Here is a 14,766-nt window from a genome sequence, read left to right on the forward strand (position 1 = left end):
GTGAACACAGGGTGCTGACTGGCTGGTAAGCACAAACCGAAATATCCAAGCCCTTGCATGCTGGCACTTATCTTTGTTCATGACTGACCGAACATTCTCTGCAAAGTTTACTGACTGGGAAAACACAAGACTGTGTACAACTGCATTGAAATAAACATCCAAATTAGGAAGTCATAGGATATGCATAGGATATGCAATACCTAATTTATCAGCTAACCAAAATAAAATCTTACAGTTGCAGAGTCATGTCAACCAGGTCTGTGCAAAAGCAAGTGCCAGTGGACAGGGACCCTTAAAAAGGGAATTTCCAGGAAAAAGTGGAAACCCCCTATTTGCTTGTGAACCCTCCTTACAGCAAAGGTCTCACCTCTCTGCCTTCCCTAAAAATGGCAGGTCACCTGTCTGTCCAATTACAGTACTTAAAACTAAAGCTTAACCAGTAAAAAAAGTATCTACTATATATAAAAAAAAAGAAAATCACTATTTGTACGACTATGCAATTATATACCCAGTAAAATCTCCAAGTCCAGCTCACGGTCATAGTAAATCCCAGAAGCTAAGTAAAGGGAGGTCCACAAACAGAGGACTTCCTTTTTCTCCTGGAAACCTCTTAACTAGGTTCTCTAGGAAAAAGTTCTGTGTCACCAACTCACAAAAATATATTTTAATTCACAGACCCTGCTTCATTAATTTGCAAAGCCAAGTGGAGACAGACCAGTAGTACCGTATATGCAGAAATCAATAGCTGTATCGTTCCATCACGAGTGGAACTGCTTCCATATTGGGTCTCGAGGGTGCCAATATCCCCCTTGCTCTCTATTTAATGACATGGGCTTAAAAAAATGGACTTGCTGTCTGACCATAGGAGCTGAAGGTGATATCACAATAGTCATCTATTGATAATCATTTTGTATCACAGATTGCAGACCACCACGAGAGACGAATCAGCCCATAAGATTGAGGGTGTTAAAGCGGTCTACATGTGAACATTTTCTGCAGGTCGCTGTGCCTACGTGACTGGTAAATCCGTATCCCCCAAAAGCAGTTTAGTGAAGATGACTGCGAAAAGGTTTTTCCTGGAGAACCTCCATAAACAGAACAAATGAAAACAGAAATGGCAACTGCCAATGCCGACTTTTTTAGGGATGCAATCTCTAAGGGTGGCACACAGATACATCCTTCACCTGGCACACCCCCATCGTGAAAATGCTTGTTTCATGTCCTTTACGCACCAGGCAGTGAACCAAGGAGCATGAACTTTAACAAAGTCAGCAAAGGAAGCTCCCACAGTTCTATATCGATTTGTTCTTTTTTAAAGTCAGTGCAGTGTCCACTACAAAACCAGTTTAGCTTTCTCGGGTCTCTAAAATCAAAAGATAGCTAAAAAACGGCTACTTTATTCTCCTTCCTATAACTACACCATGTTGGAAAAATAAAATCAAACGGCACACAAACAGTCTGGAAATATATAAATTTATGAAAAACAAAAACAGAACGGTATGAAGAGTGCTTTACAGGTCATAACAGTGGTCTTTTAAACACACCTGCTTTAAGGTTATATACATGCATGAAAAACAAAATGCGTAATGCTTACTACAGCAATGGTAATTCCAAACCTACAAGAGCATAAAATACAATTCTCATAACGAGAAACTGAGAAGAAAATGTATTCATGTTATAAAATACTTCCATTACCTTGTTAAACCATTCATTTAAAAAAAAAAAAAAAAAAAGAAGAATTTTCCTTTTAAATACTCACATATCCAACTTACCGACACAGGAGGTTTCATATTATTTATTGTAAAGCACAAAACAGGCATTTTTAAAAGTGATGAAGTATACATTGAAAAAGTACATTTGTATCACAAAGCATTCTTTGACCACATAATAGTTGCAAATACATTTGCTGGAATGTGTACATCTACACTAATATACTAAAAACAAACCAATTTGTCATTTCTACACAGAAATATAGCCTCCTATCAGTCAGTAGTGATAGTTTCTGTACATTTTTCAAAAAAAACATTGTTTAAACCAAAAACAAAAGAAATTAAGATCTTCATCAAGGCGTCTGCATCCAAACATTTAACAAAGGTTTTCCCCAACACAATGAAGCAAATACTGTACTGTCCACTTCGCATTACTGGCCCTGTGCAGAGGAAATACATAAGACATACAAAGTGTTAAACTAGACATTCCTTTGAAAGGAAGCCAACTCAGGAGAGAACCTAAGGAAAGATTGGTTAACATATGTTGGCTGCTTCCTGTATGGTTTCATTAGCCCTGAAAAGGGAAAATGTTGTGATCACACAGAAACCACATGTTGCACAGGAATTCTTTTTAAAGTGTTCACTAATTATCAAGGGCAAATAAAACTTCATTCCACAGCCACACGGACTGATTTCAATGACTTACCTGAGGCGCAGGAGGGTGCTGTGGCATTGTTTGGGGACTTGTCGTCTGTGCGTAATATGCAGCTTGTTGTCTGTAGTACTCTGCCCAGGCAGCGCTGTAATCAGGCTGGCCAGCAGGTGGTGCTGCGCCTGCAGCTGGAACCGTTTGGCCTAGAGTGAACAAATGAATTGTCGACACTGAGAAAAACCATAACCAACTGCATGAAATTTCACCAAGTCACCATCAAATATTTCCTAGTAACGCAAGATAGTCTGCTACAAAAAAAGGAGGTAAACTAGAGCTGTATTACTCAACTGATCCTCTGTACCTCCAGCCTGCTAGACCAGTCTATGCAGCCTCTTCGCCTTTGGGCTCTGACAGTCTATGTACTGCTAAATGTCGTCATCACTTCTGCAGGCCATTGACCCACATTAGATGAAAGAGAAATTCCACAGCCAGAGGTGAGTGCTGACTGCTACAACACTGAAGATCAGGTGATTAGATCAGCTTTGAGCCCCCTGGACAAAACAAGCAGCTGGCCCTTACAGTGCAGAAGCCCCACTGCAAGGGCAAACATTTCTTTTCTACAGACTGAGGTTTAATTGAGCTCCTCACCCACTCCACCTCTACCCTTCATTTATGGAAGTTATATTATTTCCCACAATGCAAAGTAAACAGTAATTGAGGCGGATGAATGACAGGATCTCCGTCCAATCACAGGTGACTTTGCATTGCTGAAAAATAGTTTTAAACTTCAAAAAAGTAGTACTATGTACAAAAGTTTAGCTGAAAGGCCTAAATAAACTTGCCTTGCTTTTTGTAATATTCTTCCCATGCTTTTGAATAGTCTTGAGGTGGGGCTTGCTGACCTAAGAAAGCAGAGAGAAAAAAAAAAACATTTCAAATACAACTCTCAAAAGCTTTCTACTGCACAAAACACAAAAGGCATTAAAGTGATGTTAGCTCTTTGCCCAACTAATGCAGAGTCCAGCAGCATGGTCAGGTAGCATAAAATACCCAATGTAAATCTATGTGTCTGGGGTCGACGCCAGAAAAGTTATGGGTGCAATTCCCCCATGTTCCGTTTTAGGTATAGGGAAGCAGCCAGTAATGCACACAGGGACAAAGACATGCAGTGTCTATGACAAAGCTCTAGTTTATGGCAGAAGTGCACTGGTAGAGGCCTCTGAATTTAGTATCCAACATGCCCCAAAACAGTGGAAACATTGGGAAAAATACTCTTCCCAGGATATGTAGACAGGGCCGGATTTACTCTGCTGCCCCAAGGCCAGGTTCCCCAATGTGCACCCCTACCGGCCAACACTCCCCCTTTTTTTAATACGCCCCTGTGCGATAGCATTTGGAGGTGACCGGTTCTCTTTATTGAACCCGTCACCTCCAATACAGGAGTTGGAGCACAGCACTGTGCTGGCTCTACTATGACAGCCGAGAGGGGAAGGCTGCGAGCGTAGCTCTGACTCAATGTTTACACGGAGCAGAGTGGAAAAAGGACGTTAACCACTCTGCTTCCTGAACTACCTTGATGTGGTCCTGGGTCCCCCTGAAAACCATGGCGGGGAAGGAGGCATATTTCAATTGATCTCGTCGGCATCGCCGGGAGTACTTGTACTAAACTAGCACGGGCCTCCCCTCTGCATTTAGCCCTGCTCGCTATTAAAAACCCCCAAATACATTGCCAAGATGTGTTCGCCCTCTCAACTCAACAGTACATGTGGCCATTTTCCAAGCAGCTGCCATAAAACACCGCCCCAAACATTCTTAAAGCATGAACGTAGCCAACTACGTTAATTACCGGCACAAAACAAAAAAAGCGAAGTATGCATGTTACATACCCATTTTTTTGTAATACTCTTCCCAGGCTTTCGTGTAATCCACTTGCCCAGCTTGAGGGGCAGCTGGGGCATCAACTTAAAAGGAGAGAAAAAACAAAATAAGTGAATACTTTAATACTACAAAACAAACTTGCAAAAAAGAAAAAGTTACGTAACAAGACATCTGCTGAAGGACTGACACACATGTGCATGCAAAGCATGTAAGGTGCGCAAAACAAAAATCAACATGCCACCTAAAAGAAAGGCAATCCTCAAAATGCCTAATAGTAACAATTTTCACAGCTGCTACATCCACACCACACAAAAAAGTTGGGTGGATGTAGAATTCCAGCACTGTTGCCCACATCGTGTCCCATTGATCTCCACCACAGAATGGATTTCCTTTAAGTATTATAACTGAGATGCTACCTTGTCCATTAGTTTGGGTTGGAGCTGGTCCAGCAGATGGAGCTGCAGGTGGCTGGGGTGCTTGTTGCTGATAATAGTGAGCATAATAAGCTGCCCATGCTGCAGAATTGGGGTCTGTTCCTGCTTTACCTAAGAAATTAAACATCAAACTCTTATAGAGTATTGTATGGAAACAAACCTACATATAATTACCACCACTATCCCACCCTTCCACCCCACCACAAAAAAACTTTTAACACTTACTAACATAGGGGGGCACCAAAAAAGGTTAGAATTTACTAACCAACCCAAAATTAAACTAAATCTAACCTTTGTGGCTTTGGTTTCCCGCATATTGCAGGAAGCTAGTGTTTAGAAAATGCCATGGAAATTTTATTTGCGTGCCCAATTACCACCTTTTTAATTGTTTCCAGGGGCCTTTGTGTAAATTATTCTTCCCTAGCTTGCACTGAAATAAGGATCTGTTAGGCTGAAATAGGTCATGCCTATTAATGTACAGCACAGAGAAGCATGTTCAATGACTGTGCAGTGAAAATTCAAATGAAGCATTATGATCACTGCTGCGATCAACCAAAATCGTCATGAGCATTCCGCTACTCAATGAAGCACATGCAATTTTTTCTTAGCCTCGTAAACTAGACAAAATGTGAATGTAGAACTCCTTAAGATTTAAATGTAAACCATACACCCAAATTCTGTGTAAAAAGGATGCTACCCTTATTAAAAAAGGCACACATTACAGAATCAAGGTAAAAATGCAAAACGCCAACAGGACAACTTACTTGGGTCTGGCTGAGCTGGCTGCTGCCAATGTGGATAGGTGTTGCCCCAGCCCTGAGGGGCGTATTGCGCAGGAGGACCACTTGAAAGACAATGATAAGCCTAGGTAAATACACCTGATCACAACTACAGACAACTAAGCAGTTCATACAAAAAGGTATTTTCACTTACTGTGGTGCTGGGCCTGGAGGACCTGGGTTATATGGTGGAGGGTTGTATGGTCCCATAGGAGCACCGGGGCCTGGGGGTCCAGGAGGTCCGTGGGGGCCGGGAACTCCTCCGGGGGGTCCATGAGGAACTGGAGGGCCTAACGGATTAACTGGGCCCTGTAGAGAAGAAATGCAATTAAAACATTGACTGGTCTGAAGAACCCTCATATTAGCTATCCTATACATACCAATTTTAGTACAATGCAACATTTTTACTTTCAACTAGTTTTTAAAAAAACAGCAAAAACATTACTAATAAAACAAATAGAATAAGTCGTTATTCAAGTTGGCAGGACAACAATCTAAAAACATGAGCAGATCTCAGCAGCAAATTAGGTAATTACACAATTGTCAACATTGTACATACCCCTATTTTTTCTTCAATAAGTTGCCTTGCATAGTCTATCTGTTGTGGAGAGCCACGCACAGTAAACAGCTTCATGTTTGGATCAGAGTTTGGTGGAGGATTCCTCTGAAGCTCTATTCTGGCTCCGGATTGTTGGCTTATGTTCTTAATAGTTTCCCCACCTGAAAGAATGCAGATTAAAATTTCAGAGAGCCACTAAAATTACATCTACACAGACTGTCACAAAAAGGCTTTGCTTGTCAAACTTATTACAAGAACTTCTGAGATGACAAGACAATACCTTAGCATTCTAAACCCGAAATCATGCACTTTAGTAGTCAGAATAAGGCAATACCTTTTCCAATGATGAGCCCAGTTTTTACTGTGGGAACAGCAAAGTTAAACTCCTGTAGACCACCTGGTGGGCCCATATTCCAATTTCCTTGTCCTCTGCCCCTTCCTCTGCCACCTGGGCCAGGACCACCAGCATTCCCAGCCTACATGTGAAAAAATAAAAATTAGATAGAATACGTTATTCTAGAAAAAAAAAAAAAAAAAAGTTTACATTTGTCCAAGCTAGCACTTTTATAAGATACATGTCAAAGCATATTTCAATTAAACTTTCATGAACTTTCTTCCATTTCAAGTATAAAAAGACAGCTGGTGTTCCATGAAAACGTTGTCCATTTGTACCACAGGAAAAAAAAAAAAAGAAACTATTGAAATCTCTACTTAAACGCGACACTAAATTTAGAAGTTAAACCTTAAAAATGAAAGTACCCTCACCATTAACAAAAATGTATCTTGTGTGTCACTCGGCTGCAGATCTTTAAACCATCTCTGAATTGGTGCAGACACTGTCCTTCCTTCTGAGGGTGGCTACTTTTGTTACACATGGTCCCTACAATCTCAATACAAACTGGTAAACTAAAGACAAGACTTTAGTGTACCACGGGAACAAGCTTGGAGCGGTGACTACTTTACAACACACAGGGACCATGGGGAATAAAAGTAGCCACCCTCCAGAAAGGACAGTGTCAGCACCAATTTAGAGATGATTTGAAGATCTACAGCCGAGACAAATAAGATACATCGTTTTTTCATGGTTATGGGACTTGAATGCATTTATAAAATCACTTGAGTTTAGTGTAATTTTAAAATCTTGCCATAATACAAAATGTGCGAACATACTGCATAAAGCAAGTTTCCTGAATGTTGCTTAGTGTACAAAAAACGAAAGGCTTAAAGGGAAAAAGTGCATTCACATAAACTGCTTCTTACATACTAAAAGGTTTAAGAATGGGCACACTATAGTTCCCGGTATCGCATTTGAGAATTTATAGATCAAGTCTGGTAAAAGGCCACTTGTTTAGAAATTACACCCATATTATGCAGAATACTGCTTATCAAATAGCTGTACTAAAAAGACAAAAAAAAAAAAAAGAAGAAGAGGTAGACCACACATATGATGGAGAGTAGAAAAAGTACAGGATCAGCATTAGGAGGCAGGGATCCTGAAGTAGGTAGAGTTTGAATAAAGTGTAAAGAAAATCAAAGCCATCAGCCAGACAAGTGTCGGCCTGCCCATCCACATAGGAGGTAGGTATATGTGCTGGGTGTATAGAGGTGAATTATAGGGCTCGCTCTAGATTACACACTCCACTCTGAACACTGTGCTTTATATATTATACCCCATACCACTAACTATAACAGCAGTGTCATTGACGAAAGTTCTTTGTACCGGGACTTTGATATCCCCATCCTATAACATGCACACTTGCTTTTCTGGAAAAAAAAAAAACTACAAACACAAACCTGGACACTGCGCAGCAAGTCTGTTACAATCTCTGCAGCATGTTGACATCTGTCTGGAGGACCTGTGATCTGTGCTATTCTTTCTGGAGTTGAGCCATCATCTGCCAGAGAAAGATTTGGTCAGGAAACCCATAATATTCTCTAAAGCAAGCAGCTATGAAAAGGAAAATACTAACCGGGTTTAAACTGAATCCTAACGCCTGCGTCACTTTGGATTTTCTTGATCATTTCACCATTCCTTCCAATTACAATTCCAACAGCGAACCGTGGTATGGGTACCTTAGGAGGGAAAAAAGGGACCAATTATGCCACCACCAAAGGCTTCCCAGGCACCATATTTTGTGGACATACTGAAAAGGTTTCACAAATTAAGTAAATCACAAGCCTGCCAGTAGAAAGCCCTGTATAGACTAGTACAATGGTGGCAAACCTTGGCACTCCAGCTGTTTTGGAACTACAAGTCCCATGAGGCATTGCAAGGCTCTGACAGCCCACAGACATAACTCCCAGAGGCAGATGCATGTTGGGATTTGTAGTTTTGGCACAGCTGGAGTGCCAAGGTTCGCGACTACTATAACAAGGTGACAGCCGGGAGTTACCATCAGATTGACAAAATTTTGCTCACCGAGCCCGACCCCAGGGCCACACACAAAATGCTGATCGTCCCTTTCCTCAGAACACTGCAGTGCAAGATCAGCCAGTGATGAAGCTCAAAGTTAGAAAACAGACGTGATCTGCATAATACATTTTCCTTGATTTTCTTTTTTTAAAGCAGAAGGTATGAATCAGTTTTTTGTTGGTTGGTTAGTGTGAAGCTAAACATTTTTGCATAAACTAGTATTTTTGACCTCCTTTCCAAGTAGATGCACAAAACCAGAAGCTACTGTAAAATTCACTCGATTACAGGTATCCAAACAAGCCTTATATTAAAACAGAATGCCACATCTATACTTACATCAATCCCTTCATTCCCGCCTATTCTTGATCCATAATCATTCCTTGACTCTCTGAAACCTCCTTGATCACGTATTAATTCTAATACCATATCCTTAGCTTGCTGTAAAAAAAATAAAGTAGCATGGTTAATAAGCTCACCTTAGAGGTTGCTAGTTACACGCCTAGTAGCTTAGTACCATACCTGCACTTTGTATGGATCGCCCGTAATTCTTAACGGCTTGTCTGCTCCTGTGTTTTGGGGTCCATCTTGAATCATGACCATCTTGACACCTGTACGTTCCTGAGAGAAAATAGCGAAGATGAGTCCCTGCATAAGCGTACTTTGTTCAGAGGCAGACCTAAAAGTTATTCACTCATACCTGAAGTTGTTTAATGGTTTCCCCTCCTTTTCCAATGACCAATCCAGCTTTACCAGCCGGAATCATGATTTCCTGAACAGAGTTTCCAGGGCCATCTCCATGGTATCCAGGAGTTGGCCTTCCCTTTTCAACAATTTGATCAAGCAACCTCTTTGCACCCCTGCAAAAATATGTTGCGTTAGTAAAGGTTTAAAAAACACAAATTTACAGCAAGTGAAGTAGTGCTTTACTTACTGGACAGAATCAGGGGTTCCAGTTAACATGCAGGAACGGTCAGGTAGTCCACCACTATCTGAAATAGCAAAATTAGAATTTAAATGTTAAATGCAAGTCATAAAAGAAAAGTTTTCAAAAAAGTACAATATGGTATCACTGAAAGAGCATAGATCGCAAATGAACACAACCAAGCAAGCTCAGGCAGATTCTTATTCTCTTAAGACTACCCACGAAGGATGGTGCAGTGAGAAGCTGAACCAATTCAGTTTCACAGCAAAAAAGCCTGGGTAGCTGTTATTGGCACACAGGTACAAAGTTTCATAACCATCCACGTAAATTTTTAAATGCTACAAATTGCCTTTTCAAATTCTGCATCCAGAATGGAGCTCCAGAGTCCATGATCCTCAGTATTTTAAAGCATCAATAAAACTGCGTGTTACAGTAGCTCTCATTGGTAAAATGCCAGGACACTTTCAATAATCTTACTGATTAAAGTAACTTTTTAATTTAAGCCACAGCCAAGCCCAACAATAATTTCAGTGATGAAAGCAGTAAACACTAATCCTGACAGAACATGCCCCTTTTTCCCAGAAGATCTGTTATCTTACTGTCTGTACTGCCACCATACCCCTCTATGATAGTGCCACCAGGACTGAAACGGAGAGAAAAGCCAGAATTTGATGGTTTCATTAGAAGAGGTGGTGACAACTTTCTAAGAGTGGATTTATCCTACCTTGGAGAGCTTTCCTGTCTGTTGCATCAACAAGACAGGAAATGAAATCTCTCAAATGTAACTTTAAAATTTGTGAACATTCCCTACTTCATCCAAAATTAGATTAAAAAGCTTTGGCTATATAAACACAGAGGTAATGGTCCAGGTTTGGAAGGCACTGATCTTAACAAAAGTGCTGTTTTAGGAAACTAAATGTGTTACGTTTAAAATTACATATCAACCATCCAGGACTTACCTGGAGCAATCTGAATCTTGCAGCCAGATTCCTGTTGAATGCGTGATATCTGTTCACCACCTCTACCAATGACTAGAAAGAAAAAAAAAAATATATTTTTTTTTTCTTAAAAGCAGGCAAAACAAGGGAAAAGCTGCGAATCTCAGAATTAACATTAGGCAATACATACTGAATCCAACCATCCCATCTGGAACTTTGTACTCTTCAGTAAGAACAGACCTGTATAAAGAGAATATTTTACATTTGAAATGCACAAGTTTTTTTTTACCCCCTTCATCAGATCCCTTTTCCCTTAAGCAGCCCCCCCGATTTGCTCCTCTCCTCCATCTCAAGCACTTTCCCATGAGTCTCCATCCTCTCCACCCAATTTTGCCTCTTTTTTTAACCCAAGATCTAATGTATCCCAAAAATAAGGAACGGTGAGGTGAACTGCACCGATTCAAGAAACAAATATGATGCTAATTTACCGTTCCCGGCTATGAAATTAGAAGTCTGCACTACAGAATCAATGCTTTTCAGATACAAACATGTATGCCCCAGATAAGTTATGACCATTCTTCTCTGTAGTACAGCTATTTACTGAGCAGAAGAAATAGTTTCCAGGGTGTATAATTTGTCCTACCAGAACACACTCATTGTAATAAATGTTCAGGAGACGCTACAAACGTTTAGGGGCCAGTAAAGCGCGCTTAATGCAAGCGCTAACAATGCTCAAATACTTTATATGCAATTATCAGTAAATCGTAAAGAAATTACGATGCAGTTAAAAGCAATCAATAGCCTTTACAAGACATGTTTGTGTTTAAATTGCCAACTTGCACGGTGAACTAAACTTCTCTAAAAAAGGTAAGGTTTGGTAAAGCATGGTAGAATTCACAGAAACACACGTGGTAAACTATATACAAAGCTAGTGGTCACACAACACTTACCTCTGTTGATGCATGGGAGGCATTGCAGGTTGAAACGCTTTAAGGAAGGAAAAACAAACCAATGAAGATGTAATTATGTATACTTGTCAGTATGTACTTAAATGATTTGAACAATATACAAGCAGGATTATATAGCACTTACAGTCATTTGTTGGCGCTACTTTCTTTGCCTCTGGCTGATCTAAAATAAAATAAAAAAAATATTACCAACCAGCAACTAACCCCATTACCATTATGACACTGCCTCCTCCATATGTCTAAACCTGCTACTAGCTACACCACTCCTTTCATTTCGTTTTTAAAGAATGATTTATTTCACAAGTTAGAATCAATTCCACCACACCAAAAGAGGCTTCACTGTTTAAAAGAAGCTGTGTAAAGTGGGAGACCACAATCAGTCCTGCATTACTATAACTTTGATGCAAGTACATAAAAACTTGGTCCTGAAAATAAATCACTAAAACTGTACATAAACTGACATTTGCAGTGTCACCCAAATAGAGATTCAGTATATAGAACTGGTGATGGCAATGGCTTATTTTATGAACTATGGGCTCAAGGTTCTGAGGGAGTACATTTCTTAACTATTGATGTGTGTCTTTAATCAGAAGGAAGACAATGAAAGTACTGACCATATCTGTGTTGGCAGGGGATCACTTTACTAGGTAAGTGTGTCATAAGGTGCCAATACGCTGTTCAGAATAGCAACATCATGGCACAAGTCTCTGCGCTCCCAAAATGTATTTGGTCTGGTGGCTTATGTCCACTTTAATGTTAAGTTAGCCAATAAAAAGTATCTCACTGAGGCTTGTTTGCCTTTCCTTCCTCATTCAGGTGGTCAATGTTATTGTGCTGTGCACATAGTTACCGGCATAATAACATTACACTGATTTAAATTAAAGCATACAATATCAAAACTACGCTCAGCTAGTGTGAATGAGGCACAAAGCTCAAATAAAACTTTACAGGTTCAAAACTAAAGTGAACATTGCACCGTTTATCTCTAGCCTGCTCAAACTTGTTTAGAATATTTATAGGCTAAAAAAGGGGAACATAAAACAAGGAACTTCCTTTTCTAGCTACCATATAATATATTAATTATTTTAAACTGCATGAAAAAAATATATATTATATATAATAAATGATCTATATCTCTATCTGTCTGAGTGGGCAAAAAAACAAACCTCCATCATCCAGTGGTCTCTTCTGTCCTGAAAAGTTATAGTCATTCGAATTCATAGGTGGTGCTGTATCTCCTCCTATTTTAGCAGCAATCTGAAAAAAAAAGGAAATTAAAAAAAAAAAATTTGTTTAGAAACAATCACAGTAGATAATACAACGCCACATCATTAAACTATAAGGCTACGTGCATACTATGTGGTAAAAAGCATTTTTTTGAACATAAAGGAAACTCATTGCACTGCGGTGATCCCTCAGAACCAAATGAAAGGTCACTTGTGACATTTCAATGAAGTTCTAAAAAAAAAAAAGAGAAGAAAAGTGCACTGTGGCTCACAAGCATTGTCCTGGCACACGCACACCGACAGCTGTGTGAGCAAATTTTATTGCCCTCAACTCTGCATTTCCTCTCACTTCCTGACATGTTTACAGGACAGGAAAACAAGGATCTTCAATGGCAAAATAAATCTGATTTGGTCGGGTGGGGGAGATTTGAACTGTATATAAACTGATCTTAATCACAGCCGGCAGTTATAAAATTCAGTTACGTTTTACTTCTCGCGCCTCATAGCGGGACGCGGCATCCTTCAACATAATTATTAAACTGGATTACAACTGGCATACTCCATTTAATAAATGTAATTAAATTAATAAGCAATGGCTGACTACATGCGCTGTGCACAGGCCCCCCTTTAGCACTCTGATGACATAAAATGTGTATTATAGTTGAGCCTGCAAAACATTGCAACTGCGATCAGTGGTCTGCGAGTGCAATTCTTAGGCCTCATTGACACTGACCACTTGTGTTATCCTGAGATCTGTCAGGCTAGATGTATTGTTAATGCCTGTAGATGCTTAACATGGACGCATATGCATTTAGATGCTTTGGTCCTTTGCCTATTGAAGTAGCCAGCAAATAAACGCGCCTTGCGTTTACACACGTTTAGAAGCTAAAATTGTTTCCTGGACACAACTTCTATTTTTTCTAAGCGCAGCCAAACTGATCTGCATCTAAATGCAAGGCGTGAATATATACACACACACGTAAAAAACCAGGTTAAACACATAACAGCACCAAATCGTACCCTAGTGCAAACGGTGCCTTAAGCTTACCACACGCACACCTGTAACAGTCTTCTTTAAGGCTTGCTCACACCAAGTGCAGAGCAGTTACAGAACGCATGAAACTGCATCCAATGTATTACAATGGTATTTTGGGCTCTAGTTAACACCAGTGTTCAGTTCCAGAGCATGTGGAACAACTGCAGCATGCCCTATTCGTTCTGCTCTAGAACGAACCAAAACGCATGCAAACGCACTGAAAAAAAAATGTGGAACAAGTCAAAACACACTGCACGTGCAGAAACTCATGCAGATCTGGTCCGCATTTGGTGTGAACAAGCCCTTAGATCTGCCAACAAGTGTGTGGTACAATGATATGCCTGATTGTATAGTGCGATTGGAAAGATGGAGTAGGTCCTCACATTACATCGATTTGGTAGATCTACAGTTGATTGCAACGCGTGATTTGACCCCAAGGCCCCGTTCTCACTGCGCGATATGCAAATCGCACGTTTGTCACGCGATTTGCATATTGCGCGATGTCGCGTTCAAGCTTGCATTGAGCAAGCTTGAATCGTGGCTAAATCCGCTCCAAAAAGGGTCCTGCTGTAGCGACACGACCCTTTACCCCATTGGATTGCATTGGAGCGCGATATCGCGCGGTAATTTGCCGCGATATCGTGGGACGTGCCACGCGACTTTTCCTATTTGGCTGTAAGCAATCAAGAGCAATATCGCTCAGAAAAAGGGTCATGTAGGAGCGACAAGCAACCAGCGACGAGCTACAAGCGATATTGAGCGACAAGATGTGAACAGCTCGATTGAAATGGATTGGAGAAGCTACATAGAGCGATATCGCCTGGAAATATGAGCGATATCGCTGCAAAAATTGCTCGATAAATCACTCAATGTGAATGGGGCCTTAGGCGTGAGCAGACTATTCCTCCAAAGCCCCAGGTCAGCGGACTAATAGATGGACTGCAAGTGTGGCGACGTCTTCGCCCACACGTATTCCATTGCGAATCCCATCTGCTAGAGGCAGTTGGGACTTGTAGTCTTCATTATACAAATCCCAGTGAGCATCCCCTACTTCACAACATGTTTCCTGTCTGCTCAATAAGAACAAACCCATTATTTTAACAGTGCACTGCATCATTTAAAGGGGGAGGGCACAATCATTTTGGCCCCAAAAAATACACAATCTACTCCTCCCAGCAAATATCTTTCCATTGGCTAAAACTAATCCAATGCCACGAAAAAACAAAACAGTTCTAAATCACCTAAACCTGCA

The 14,766-nt window shown here is 40.5% G+C and overlaps 1 protein-coding gene across 3 annotated transcripts in view; it reads right to left on the reverse strand.

Annotated features, from left to right (window-relative positions):
- Positions 1-1,459: 1,459 nt before the first annotated feature.
- Positions 1,460-14,766, reverse strand: part of FUBP1 (far upstream element binding protein 1) — a 14,171-nt gene continuing 864 nt past the window's right edge. Inside the window, exons 2-21 of one of the 3 annotated variants that reach the window (XM_018559870.1) lie at positions 12,419-12,509; positions 11,377-11,415; positions 11,235-11,271; positions 10,475-10,524; positions 10,306-10,377; positions 9,356-9,413; positions 9,122-9,281; positions 8,944-9,042; positions 8,761-8,862; positions 7,982-8,084; positions 7,806-7,906; positions 6,346-6,487; positions 6,012-6,172; positions 5,607-5,761; positions 5,438-5,517; positions 4,656-4,784; positions 4,248-4,322; positions 3,204-3,263; positions 2,416-2,564; positions 1,460-2,149 (exon numbers count right to left, since the gene is read on the reverse strand). In XM_018559870.1, coding sequence (XP_018415372.1) covers positions 2,141-2,149; positions 2,416-2,564; positions 3,204-3,263; positions 4,248-4,322; positions 4,656-4,784; positions 5,438-5,517; positions 5,607-5,761; positions 6,012-6,172; positions 6,346-6,487; positions 7,806-7,906; positions 7,982-8,084; positions 8,761-8,862; positions 8,944-9,042; positions 9,122-9,281; positions 9,356-9,413; positions 10,306-10,377; positions 10,475-10,524; positions 11,235-11,271; positions 11,377-11,415; positions 12,419-12,509 — 1,872 coding nt within the window. In that variant the 3' untranslated portion in view covers positions 1,460-2,140. The remainder of the gene's footprint in view (positions 2,150-2,415; positions 2,565-3,203; positions 3,264-4,247; positions 4,323-4,655; positions 4,785-5,437; positions 5,518-5,606; positions 5,762-6,011; positions 6,173-6,345; positions 6,488-7,805; positions 7,907-7,981; positions 8,085-8,760; positions 8,863-8,943; positions 9,043-9,121; positions 9,282-9,355; positions 9,414-10,305; positions 10,378-10,474; positions 10,525-11,234; positions 11,272-11,376; positions 11,416-12,418; positions 12,510-14,766) is intronic. The other 2 variants (XM_018559871.1, XM_018559872.1) reach the window with 2 other exon arrangements.

This window comes from Nanorana parkeri, unplaced genomic scaffold (assembly GCF_000935625.1).
Source record: "Nanorana parkeri isolate BGI_ZX_2015 unplaced genomic scaffold, ASM93562v1 scaffold418, whole genome shotgun sequence".
NCBI classification, from domain to species: Eukaryota; Metazoa; Chordata; class Amphibia; order Anura; family Dicroglossidae; genus Nanorana; species Nanorana parkeri.